Source organism: Corylus avellana, chromosome ca1, assembly GCF_901000735.1.
Source record: "Corylus avellana chromosome ca1, CavTom2PMs-1.0".
Classification (NCBI taxonomy): Eukaryota; Viridiplantae; Streptophyta; class Magnoliopsida; order Fagales; family Betulaceae; genus Corylus; species Corylus avellana.
The window spans coordinates 6,672,339-6,685,608 of NC_081541.1; the positions used below are offsets into that span (position 1 = coordinate 6,672,339).

At 36.9% G+C, this 13,270-nt stretch overlaps 1 protein-coding gene and 1 pseudogene across 1 annotated transcript; both read right to left on the bottom strand.

The window, feature by feature from the left end:
* Positions 1 to 970: 970 nt before the first annotated feature.
* On the bottom strand, positions 971 to 3,569 carry LOC132164693 (myrcene synthase, chloroplastic-like). The gene is made up of 7 exons (XM_059575246.1): positions 3,296 to 3,569; positions 2,940 to 3,207; positions 2,470 to 2,845; positions 2,137 to 2,355; positions 1,925 to 2,063; positions 1,549 to 1,797; positions 971 to 1,435 (listed from the first exon to the last, which is right to left on the bottom strand). The coding sequence occupies exons 1-7, from the start codon at positions 3,524 to 3,526 to the stop codon at positions 1,118 to 1,120; spliced, it is 1,800 nt and encodes a 599-aa protein (XP_059431229.1). The 5' UTR covers positions 3,527 to 3,569; the 3' UTR covers positions 971 to 1,117.
* Positions 3,570 to 9,965: 6,396 nt separating this feature from the next.
* On the bottom strand, positions 9,966 to 12,873 carry LOC132171949 (myrcene synthase, chloroplastic-like; annotated as a pseudogene).
* Positions 12,874 to 13,270: the final 397 nt, after the last annotated feature.

Here is a 13,270-nt window from a genome sequence, read left to right on the forward strand (position 1 = left end):
GGTGATTCACTTGTATTTCTCTCTCAAAATGTTTTAAACTTAATTACTTCTTCTTTTTTATTTTTTATTTTTTATTTAATACATGTTAGATCGATTTTTCATTTTCTTTTGTAAATTGATAAGGATATATGAACGTTATCTTAAAAAAACAACAACCATGTAATGTGGCTTAGAACTACGTCTTCTTCCTTCAAAGACGGCAACTTCGCACCAGCATGCGCACTACTCAAAGTGTCCTATCCTTTGGACCTGACTTTGACTTGGTTGAACAATTAATTTCTCTTCTAAAGCTGAGTGGAATATGTAATTAGATATATATGTAATCAATTTTTTTTTTTTTTTTTGTTCTTTGACTTGGGGATGACATCATTTCAACAGTGAATGATGTTGTCCACTGTTGAAACGACGTTGTCCTGATGGGAGACGTCGTTTCAATAGGGAACGACACCTCTTAGAGACATCGTTCACTGTTTGAACGACACCTCTTGGTGTCGTTTGTACAAAATGACACCTCTTTGATCTACATGGTCTATAAAAACAGCTACGAGCCTATGGCCAAATCCACTCACACACATGCACGTCTACCACTTAGTATTAAGATAATAATATAATTGATGAGTTATATCTCAATTTCTCTACTTTTTAATTAGTCTCATTAATCTTCTTAAAGCAAATTAAAGCCTAAAATAAAAATATTTATTAATAAAATCAAGACCTATAAATTAAATTTCATCAATCAAAATATATTTCCATAAATACCCACGTACATTCTCTAGACACCTCCAAGATTATTATTCTATCTAGCTATAAAATATTCTTAAAATTACGTCTTTAATCATAGATTAAAAATTCAGGTCATTACATCAGGATTTTAGATATTGAGATGACATTTAAAAAAAAAGAAAAAAAAAAAAAGAAAAGGTTTAGCTTAAGTAAAATTTGAGCCTAGCTCATTGCAAAAGACAATCGATTGAGAGTAATACGTCTCATCTCCTTTGATTCAGGCTCAACATCTTTAAATAAAATACAAGATAAATAGAGATAGAATAATATATATCCAACATCTCCTAAACAAACCCGACATTAACTTAAAACATTACAGAAATATAAGATAACTCTAGTGGTCTTCATGTTGTTCTCTATGTAGAGGAATGGGATGAATAAGTAATGATAATACGCGGTCCTTAGTTTCACGGTCTTCAACACCATGCCCATCCCCATGCTGGTACATGCACTGAGCCATTCTTGCAAGGTTCATTGCAATTTCAATAAATGTTTGAGAGAAGGGAGAACTAGCAGCTCCTTCCTTATTCATCTTCTTCCACGTTTCACTAATCAAAGACTTTATGTATTCACGCGCATCTACTTCGCTTGCACCCGTTTCATTCATGTAACATTGGATTGATTTTGGAACATCACCTCTCTCTAATTCATCCTGGTTAGTTTTCAGAACATAGAAATATACAAAGGATGTTAGGCTTCGTTCTTGTAAAGTGCTCAAAAGCATTCTTGATGAAACTCTTAGGATATGTACTTCGGTTTGCATACCTTAGATGTTCCAAGATCATCTGCAAGTCTTAAAATCATTGATGACCAACGGATTATGTCGGGGTACTCTTCCAAGCAATCCAAACCTTCATTTGTTATTGGATTTGTGACTAAAAAATAAGCATGCACTAGTATAACTGGTGCTGATATTGAAATCCATGCGTTCTGAATGTATTCCTGAAGGCTTGGTGTATATCCACTGTGGTACCACTTTGCCTCCAACAAATAAGATCTACATATATCTGCCCACTGAAACATTTATAGTGGAACAGTGAATTTGTGGATTATATATAACACATCACATATTAATGAAAAAATAAAAGAAAGAATGTTAAAGATAAATAAGGATGAATTTAATTAGAAGTCTAGTCCATACCACTTTTCTAAGGTATGGAATGATGTGGAATCCTTGCTCTTTAAGGATGTCAAAAGCCATTTCATTAATTGAATTGTGGAGAGCAAGAAAACATATCTTCATATAATATGGGAGCCGATCCATTGCATTGGTATCCCATCTGCAAAAGTTCTTGTGTTAGAGACGGACATATAAGAAGCATTTGAAGTATATATATTGCACTTGATACGAACCTCTCAACAGCATCCGTAAAGAGCTCAAGTTCATCCAGAGTGCCATATACATCATAAACATCGTCTATTGTTGTTATTAGTACATTGATCTTTGTTGATATTCTCCTACAATATCCAAACTGAGTCTGAAATATAACTCCCACTGTCCATAAGAAATTCTCCATGAGCCTATCCCTCGCAAAGCTCAACTTTCCTCCAAGGTCAGTGCCCTTCCACCACCTTTATATGAACAAAAAAAATTCAGTCTCTGGTATAGAATCATATTGCATTGAGATTTGATTTTTATTTTAGTGCTCATCAATTCATTATTGCATGCAGTGCCTCAAGATCTACCTTGACATTTCTTTTAGATCTTCTTGGTGGGCTGCTTGTACCATGTTGAAATCCAACTCTGCGAGATCAAGCAAGATAGGCTTCATGTCTTCTCTGCTTCTATATACATCAATGAACCACCTCACTTCCAACCTTAACATCCTCCAATGTAGAGGAAGCTCCAGGGCATGGTTCACTCTAGCAGTAATATTTTGATCTTTGCCTTGCTTGACGTACTCTGAGAGTTGGTTGGTAGCGAAATCTCTTGCTTCCTCCAATATACTTTCGCCTTCTATCGAATAGAATGAGGCTTCGTACAAGCATAGCATTCCCTCGATATCATCACATAGGCATGCCTTGAAGTTCCCCATCTCATTCTTGAAACTATTAAAAATCTCTGCAATCAACAAAGCCCGCCAGTCAATAACTAAAAATGATGGGTTAAATATTAAGCCTCCCCAGGAATGGATTACTATAATTAAGTTGTTTACCTTGAGGCACACTATATCCATGTTGTCTTAGCAATCTAAATTCAAGAGCTGTGGCGTATATATTCTCCTTTTTGCACATTTTGCCACTATGATTAGCATTGTGTATACCTTCCAAGGTCCTCTGTATTTCATCATCAAAGTGGTAAGATATTCCAAGTCTCTGTAAGATATCAATCAACTTAAGTCTCTCTAAAGGATCCACGAGTTTGTGAAACATCATCCTTACTTCTCCTTTGAGCTTATCGATCCGTTTGGTGAATGACTCCCCCTAGCAATTCAATTTTCTCATTAGTTGGCCACTACTAATTAAGACAAAAAAATAAAAAATAAAAAACATAAAAAAAGGAGATATATACCACATAAACACTTGTGAGTGACTGGATGTAATCATAGTGCCAAATGGGAGGTTGGTAATTTGCTGATCGCCGAACAATATTGGAAGGAGTTGAGATTTGGGTGGTGGCCATGCATACGAAAGTAGGAGGAACACTTGTGGATTTCACGAATGATGAGATGGGACTTTTAGATGGGAGCACTAGTGGAGTGAAGTTGGCATTGCCGAGTGAAGCAAGACGGTAAAGATCCATTGATGGAAGGCTTTCAGTGATGAAGCTTGCTGTGGGTTTTGGATTGAATGAATGGATACTTGGGAAAAATATGCTTCCAATGAATACCTTTATATAATACCCATACCAGGGGCGGAACTACATTGGTCCTTGGGGCCCCAAAATAGGTCATAACAAACCACGTGTTACATGCATGCATGTATGTATGTATTTTGTTTTGAAAATAACTCCAACATCATCAGTACATGCATGCGGGCTATCGTCCATAAAATATTATTGCATGTGGAGCATATCCTTTTGTCACTATTGCATGTGTGGTCCTCAAATGTAATTTTCAGGCTTAATTTGTCATGATATGATAATTTAGGAAGATCTCAGACTTTAGCCGACAAGCATATTTTTTTCATGGCGGTTTAGAGTAAAAAAAGCTTCAGGGCCCAAATAAAATATGTACAAATGCGGTACACCTAGTCACCTGCTTTAGTACCATTTTAATATATATGTTATAAAAGTAGTCAAATAGAGTCACCTGCTTTATTGATCTTCTCAGCTCCCTTCTTATTGAAGGTCGATCTTTATGGGTAATTATAATCAACATGGTTTTAAATAATTGATGAATTATGTCACATGGGAATATATATATATATATTCCGGACAAGAAAGTCGTGTTTGATTCCATTCCACAATGATAAAGTCATCACCAATTGCATGTTGATATTATTCTGACATGTGAGATGAAGTTGGTAAAGGTCGTTATACGGGTATTTACTATTTGGACATTTACTTGTTGTCTTTAATACAAATCACGTGCGACAATATCTAGCAAGAGTCAATTTTTTAATGTTGTAGATATCCACGTTTTGGTTGCGTATAAACTAGAAACCCACCGCGTTAGCTGCACTGCATGTTATAATTGATTGCTAGCTATCAGATTCCTGGTGGGGGCTCAATAATATCGATCATGAACGTCTACTAGCTCGAACATGGCATAATTAAGTTTCCAGGGAGAACGATTAGATTGTGGGGGTGTACGGTGCGGGATATTTTGGAAATTTTTTTAATAAGTCCGTATAAATAAGGTTTAGGATTTTTTTTTTTAAATTTTTTTTTATGTATAATGTAATCCTGAATCATTAAAAGTAAAAATAAAGTCGCTTTTCTGTGGACGTAAGCAAATTGTCGAACCACGTAAATCTGTGTGTCGACTCTCTCTTTCTTAATTTCTCTCTTTTCAATTCTATATTGTTCATCAATTATTATGCATAGTAACAACAATTATATAATAGTAATACCCATAATATATCACGTGTTACACTTAAATAGTTCTTTGCAGATATTGGTAGCAATGAATAAGGTAAATGGGTTGAGAAAAGCCTTGGAGAGGTAAAAGAGGTGAGATCTGATACCTCTTTTTTTATAGTATAGGTCAGACTCTAGGAAAGGCACAAGACCGTGAGGGTTATTAGTGAGCAGAGGGTGTAGGTGCAATTAACCACTGTTTCTTTCATGTGATCTGTTGGTAATTCTGTAATTCAAGGTTCATGATTGAGATTAGACATTATTGGAATCTCTAGGTGCAACCACTGTTGAGTCTGTAACTGTAGGGAATAATTAGGGTGTGTGTGGCAAACCTTTTTGCCTTTGTTATTGTAGTCAACGTGTATTGATGTAATATAAAATTTTTAATTTTTTATACTAAAAAGTGAAAAGTTTTGTTTTGTCGTAATTTTTTAATTTGAATAATAATAAAAAGTAAATAATGTGATATAAAAGGTAAAAAATATAATATAAAAAATAAAAATATTTTAATATTAATTTTTTAAAAAAAGAAAGCGTGAAAAGTGTCGAGCAGAAAGGAAGAGATTGCTTAACGGTGCCTTAGGCTTCTCCACCGCGGTGAAGCAAAGCCTTCGTTGGCAGATGAACCCCCATAATAGAATTAAAAATTCCAACTAATTGATGGAGGATCGACCATATCAATGTTGCATATTTTAATGTTAGATTTAATTGCACCGTGGCATGATTGTAGCAGGTTTGAGCAATAATTACTTCAAGGAAGCACCTAGAGGAAGTGATTCCGAAAGGCAAAGAGAAATGCTACTGTGAAAGTGAAGAAAATAAATCTATGTTGCAATATTTGTGTTAATTTGTTGTAATTTTGTTTTAAATTAGACAAAGGTGTACCTAATTAGGTGACTTGCTTTCTTCATCAACCTTACCGTGGGCCATATCCTCAATAATAATAAAACATTGATCTTTTTCAGTAAGAATACTTTGTCAGAAGATAAGAGAGCAATTTTGGAGGCTTCCGGTCTTCCAAATACCCAAAGATATGACACTTATTTGGGGCTACCTGCATTGGTAGGAAAATCCCGAACTGCCGCTTTCAAGAGGATTATTGATCGAGTGTGGAAAAGGCTCAAAGATTGGAAGCTGAAATTTCTATCACAGGCGGGCAAAGAACTTCTACTTCATGCAGTGATTCAGGCCATACCTGCTTATTGCATGAGTGTTTTTCTTCTTCCACGTGCTCTATGCGCGGAGATAAATTCAAAAATGCGTAAGTTTTGGTGGGGTCATCAAGAAAACTAATCTCTAGTGAACTGAATGAGTTGGGGGCGACTAGGTTTGCCAAAAGAGCATGGAGGAATGGGGTTTCGGGATTTTACTTGTTTTAATAAGGCTCTTTTGGCAAAAAAAAGTTGGAGGCTATGGCATCAACTGAATAGTTTGGTTGCTCAGATTATGAAGGCAAAATATTATCCGGGTAGTTCTATTTTGGAGGCTTGTGTTGGAAGGCGGCCTTCTTTTGCATGGAGAAGCATACAGAGTTCTTGTGATTTACTTAGTGAATGGTTGAATTGGAGGGTGGGTAATGGTTGTAAAATAAGGATTTGGAAGTGAAAATTCTAAAACGACTCCAAACGACACCTATTCAAATGTCTAGGTGATTCACAAATATTAAGCGGAATAAGATCTGACCTAACAATCAATAATCAACCAAATACATATATGTAATGAAAATCAAGAACACAGATATTTAGTTACGAAGAGGAAACCATTTAGAAAACTCTCTAAATGTAAAACTTCTCCGGGGCAGCCAAATCCAGGAAATCAATTCACTATAAGAAGAATAAGGAATACAAGAAGAATTATAAAACCTTTGCAATTGACTCTTCCTTGTACACGACAAGCGACCCACTTGACTTCTACCGCAGTAGCCATTTCCAGAACATCTGGCACAATTCTTCTATAAGATTTTCTTTCACCGGAACTCCGATTGGCTTCACGTATTTAATCTTTACTCAATGAAACTAGAACAATATCTCACTCTAAGCTATCTATTTTTGCTCTCAAAATACGTACGTATAATAGGCAAAACATATTGTTTAAATAGAAAATAAACTAACAAATCGGCAGCCATGTCCGGACATGGATAAGTTGGTGTTCGGACATGACTAGGGTTACAAATGCGTAACCTAGTGGTGTCTGGACATCCAACTCTTGTGTCCAGACAGCCCATATAAAAAGACTTGCTGGAAATGGGGTCTGGACCCAGCTTCTGGCGGTCCGTATCTCTTCTTCAAAAAGACGTTTCTGGAAATGGGGTCCGGACCCAGCTTCTGGCTGTCCGGACCTCCCCTTCAAAACATGGTTGCTAGATATGCGGTCCGGACCTGGCTTCTAGCTGTTCGGACCGACCCTTCTAGAATCAATTTTTCTAGACATTTTGAGATGCTTCATTTTCACCAACTTTACATGCAAACCGAATGAGCCAAAACATAACCCAACAGGAAGGATAGATGGGTCTCAATCCCAACTTCTTTCAAAGTCATCTCCCCACTGGCTTTATTAAGCCCGGATGCTACGGTTAGTGAACTTATTGATGCAAACACTAAATGGTGGAACTGTCCTCTATTAGAAGTGTTATTTTTTGAAGAGGAGATATAAAAGATACATGAGATCCCAATTAGTTGCACTAACCAAGCGGATACTCTTATATGGAGGGGTACCAAGAACAAGGTTTTCTCGGTTAGGAGTGCCTATCACTTGAAAAAGGAGAGGGAAATTGATGCCATGGCTTTAGGTTCTAATCCTAAGATGGGAGGTGCAGTTTGGAAGAGGTTATGGGCTTTGCCCATGCCTCATCTTGAATTTTTTTTTTTTTATTATTTTTTTTTTATGGAGGGCATGTCACAACATTCTCCCGACTAGGAAAAATCTCTATAAAAGGAAGATTATCTCGGATCCTCTCTGTTCGGTGTGTGGTTTAGAAGTTGAGACGGGGTTCTATTTGTGGTAGTGTACATTAGCTATGGATGTGTGGTCTATGGGGCACATAATATTTCAAAACAGCTCTTTCACTGGGCCTGATTTTCTGCAGGTGGTGTGCTTTTTGTTTGAAAGGTGTTCTCAGGAGGAACTTCGTCAATTTGCTGGTTTGGCATGACGAATATGGCTGAGGAGAAATGACTTTGTTCATGGGGGAACTTTCTCACATCCAAAGTTACTCATGGAACAAACTCAAACTTCTATGCAGGAGTTCAGCTTGGCCCAGGATCGGGGATAACAGTGTGCGTCTTCTCGTGAGGAGCTGCATGCGGTTTGTTGGAAAGCTCCTTCGCCGGGTTGGGTAAAAGCTAATTGGGACACTGCTCTGGACAGGAACTTGGGTTGTATGAAGCTGGGTGTAGTGATCCGAGATTTTCATGGCAACATGTTGGTGGCGAGGTGTGCTGTACAGAGGGGTTGTTTTGCCTCCACTTCGAAGGGGATGCAAAATCAGTCATTGATTCTGTTAACTCGGCGAATGCAGATAGTAGTTGGATGGGGCACGTGATAGAGGATATAAAAGTGGAGATCCAAGCTTTCCATCAGTGGCATATTTCTTTTGTTAGATGAGAAGGGAACAAGGTGGCTTAGCTACTTGCAAAGTATGCTGTGAAACATGTTGAGAATAATTCATGGCTTGTATTGCCTCCTGATTGTATTCGTGATGCTTTCTTATTGGAGCAATTTGCTTCGGTTGCTTGATTTTCTTAATGAGAAGCTTATATTTCTTTAAAAATTAAAAAAAAAAAAAAGATACCGTGGGCCATATCTTTTTGACTTACTTCTTCCCACATGTTTATTTGTCTCTTCATTCATTGAGCTTCTAAAAAATGCCTTGTTGTAAAATTGAAGCTACATTTTGTCTTGTTAATTAAAAGGAAAAATAGGCAGCAAATTAAAAGGTAGAAAAGAGAGAGACTTGTGCTGCAGAGTAGCAGAAGGAAACGTCTTTTGCGTGACAGATACACCATTTTTCTTCAGTTTGATCTCATGTTTGGAGCAATGAAAAGCTTAGAAAATTTTATAGAATATTTTTATTTTGGGTAAATTTGGGTGTATTGGAGTTTTAGGGTTTAAGTGATTTTTTTTGGTACCACTCTTTGTATTCCATAATTTTGTTAGTGAATTTCTCCCGAATGGTCTATGTCAGGCTTGTTAAGCCGAACTACTTAAATTTTGGTGTCTTGTGTAGCTGTGTTATTTTCTATTTTGCACTTTTTTGCAACATATAATTTACCAGTTTGAACTAGACAATAAAAAGAGCAATTTCAAGTCAGACAAAATGATGCATTGAGGGAAGTCAAAACCTATATATTATGACATTCAAAATCGCACCCCACCATGAATGTTCTAAGAACTGTCCACGTGAGCAGAGCGATACTGTTTTACTTCAACAATCCCTCCTTAAACATGACGCTCTCGTGACTCAAACCCACGATCCTAACTCTAATACCAAATTGACACAGTACATAAGAGATTTTCAACAAAATAGATAAAGAACAACATAAAATGATGATAAATATTTTGTTAGTCTGGACAAGACATACCCCCTGTCCAGACAGGTAAATAAAAACGAATGGAAAGCAAAATAACATAAGGGTGTCCGGATGGCTAGAGAGCCTGTCCGAACGGGGTTTCCAGAAACCCCAAGATTGCACCCCTATTCGGACACGCTAGAGGGCATGTCCGGGCAGGATTTCTAGAAACCTTTTGATCTGCATCAATATCGAAGCAAAAAGTAATTTTGTTCCTCAAATTTAAGAAAAATCAAATGGAAGATGTTAGTGCTCTGACGTCGATTGTGTCACTTGGGAAATTTGGTGAAATAAAATAAATTATATATAGATAATATCTAATTTTTTTAGGTAAGGAAATAGTAATGGTGTCTATGTGGGGCAGGATAATTTGAGTAACCCTAAGCCTCAATGCAAAAGACAATCATTTAGGGGTAATACATCTCATATATCTCCTTTGATTCAGGCTCAACATCTTTAAATAAAATACAAGATAAATAGAGATAGAATGCAACATCTCCTAAACAAACCCTAATGAAAGATAAAGTGATAAAACATTAGAAAAATATAAGATAACTCTAAGCACTGGACTTTCACTAAGTTTGCATGAGTCTCTAATGGTGTTCGTGTTGATCTCTACGTAGAGGAATGGGATGAATAAGTAATGATAATACGTGATCCTTAGTTTCACCGTCTTCAATACCATGCCCATCCCCGTGCTGGTACATGCATTGAGCCATCCTTGCAAGGTTCATTGCAGTTTCAATAAATGTTTGAGAGAAGGGAGAACTTCTAGCTCCTTCCTTATTCATCTTCTTCCACGTTTCACCAATCAAAAACTTTATGTGATCACGCGCATCTTCTTCGCTTGCACCTGTTTCATTCATGTAACACTGGATTGATTTTGGAACATCACCTCTCTCTAACTCATCCTGAGTTTCGAAAGACACACATATATGAGGATGTCAATTAGGCAACCTTAGTGTAAAGTGTTCAAATGCATTCTTTACGAAACTCTTAGGATATGTACTTTAATATTTGGTTTGCATACCTTAGATGTTCCAAGATCATCTACAAGTCGTAAAATCATTGATGACCAACGAATTATGTTGGGGTACTCTTCCAAGCAATCCAAAGCTTCCTTCGTTATTGGATTTGTGACTAAAAAAAAAGCATGCACTAGTATAACTGGTGCTGATATTGAAATCCATGCGTTCTCAATGTATTCTTGAAGGCTTGGTGTATATCCGCTGCGGTACCACTTTGCCTCCAACAAATAAGATCCACATAAATCTGCCCACTGAAACATTTATGGTAGAATAATTAATTTGAGTAATTATATATAATACATCACATATTTATGAGAAAAAAAAAGGGGGAAAATACATTTTACCTCCCTGAACTATTCACCCATTTGTACTGTTAACCCCAATGTTTTAAAAGTGACACTTTACCCCCCCCACCCCAAACTTCCAATTTTTTTTATTTTTATTTTTTCTTCTGAAAATGCTCCAATCCCAAGTTAAAAAAAAAAAAAAAATTAAATTAAATTAAAAAATTAAAAAAAAAATTTAAGGGGTGGCCAACCACCTCAGTTGGGCCTAGGGGTGGCTTCGGCCACCCCTTAATTTTTTTTTATTTTTTTATTTTTTTTAACTTGGGATTGAGGTATTTTGGGGAAAAAAAAAAGAAGAAATCAAAATGGTCGAATTGCAACAATTTGGAAGCTTTTGGGGGAGGGTAAAGTGTCACTTTTTAAATATTGGGGTTAAAAGTGCAAATAGGTAGATAGTTCAGCAGGGTAAAGTGTGTTTTCTGCCCAAAAAAAGAATGTTAAATAACAATGAATTTAGAAGTCCAGTCCATATATACCACTTTTCTAAGGTACGGAATGATGTGGAATCCTTGCTCTTTAAGGGTGTCAAAAGCCATTTCATTAATTGAATTGTGGAGAGCAAGAAAACATATCTTCATATAATATGGGAGCCGATCCATTGCATCGGTATCCCACCTGGAATCACAAAGAGCCAAAGAGTAAAAGTTCTTGTGTTAGAGATAGACATATAAGAAGCATTTGAGGTATATACATTGCCACTGATACAAACCTCTCAACAGCATTCGTAAAGAGCTCAAGTTCATCCAGAGTGCCATATACATCATAAACATCATCTATTGTTGTTATTAGTACATTGATCTTTGTTCATATTCTCCTACAATATCCAAACTGAGTCTGAAATATAACTCCCACTGTCCAGAAGAAATTCCCCATCAGCCTATCCCTTGCAAAGCTCAACTTGCCTCCAAGGTCAATGCTCTTCCACCACCTTTATATGAACAAAAAAAGTCAGTATCTGCTATAGAATCATATTGCATTGAGATTTGATTTTTATTTTAGTGCTCATCAATTCATTATTGAATGCAATGCCTCAAGCAAGATAGGGTTCATGTCAAGATAGATCTACCTTGACATTTCTTTTAGATCTTCTTGGTGGGCTGCTTGTACTATGTTGAAATCCAACTCCGCGAGATCAAGCAAGATAGGGTTCATTTCTTTTCTACTTCTATATACATCAATGAACCACCTCGCTTCTAACCTTAACATCCTCCAATGCAGAGGAAGTTCTAGGGCATGGTTCACTCTAGCAGTAATATTTTGATCTTTGCTTTGTTTCATGTACTCTGAGAGTTGCTTGGTAGCGAAATCTCTTGCTTCCTCCAATATACTTTCGCCTTCTACCGAATGGAATGAGGCTTCGTAGAAACAGAGCATTCCCTCGATATCATCACACAGGCATGCCTTGAAGCCCCCTATCTCATTTGTGAAACTATTAAAAATCTCTGCAATCAACAAAGCCCACCCGTCAATAACTAAAAATGATGGGTTAAATATTAAGCCTCCCCAGGAATGGATTACTATAATTAGTTGTTTAGTGTTTACCTTGAGGCACACTATATCCATGTTGTCTTAGCAATCTAAATTCAAGAGCTGCGGCGTATATATTCTCTTTGTTGCACATTTCTCCACCATGACTAGCATTGTATATACATTCCAAGGTCCTCCCTATTTCATCATCAAAGTGGTAAGATATTCCAAGTCTCTGCAAGATATCAATCAGCTCAAGTCTCGATCTCTACAGGATCCACGACTTTGTTAAACATCATCCTCACTTCTCCTTTCAGCTTATCAATCCGTCCGGTGAATGAATCCCCCTAGCAATTCAATTTTTCTCATTAGTTGGGCACTACTAATTAAGACCAAAAAAAAAAAAAAAAAAATTTATATATATATACCACATATACACTTGTGAGTGACTGGATGTAATCATAGTGCCAAATGGGAGGCTGGTAATTTGCTGATCGCCGAACAAAATTGGAAGGAGTTGAGATTTGGGTGGTGGCCATGCATACGAATGTAAGAGGAACTCTTCTGGATTTCACGAATGATGAGATGGGAGTCTGAGATGGGAGCAGTAGTGGAGTGAAGTTGCCATTACCGAGTGAAGCAAGACAGTAAAGATCCATTTATGGGAGGCTTTTAGTGATGAAGCTTGTTGTGGTTTTTGGATTGAATGGATACTTGGCAACATATATGCTTCAAGTGAATACCTTTATATAATACTCAAAACATATCACGTGTTACATTTATATATAGACCTTTATATAATATATAACCCTTGGGTCTTGGCCGGAGGGCGTCATCTTTGCGATAAAGTATAATAGAGCACACACTTTTAGGATATGGGATAATGTCTTTATACCATCAATTAAGATTTTATTTTATTGATGGGTTCCTTTAGGTCCTCTCTCCCCCATCCCCCTCCCCCCTTTTTTGGCTTTTATGCAACTTTTTTTTTTTTTGGTAACCATCACCAATTTCAGCAACAGCCACGCCACCGTCTCCACCTTGTCAACTCGCCGC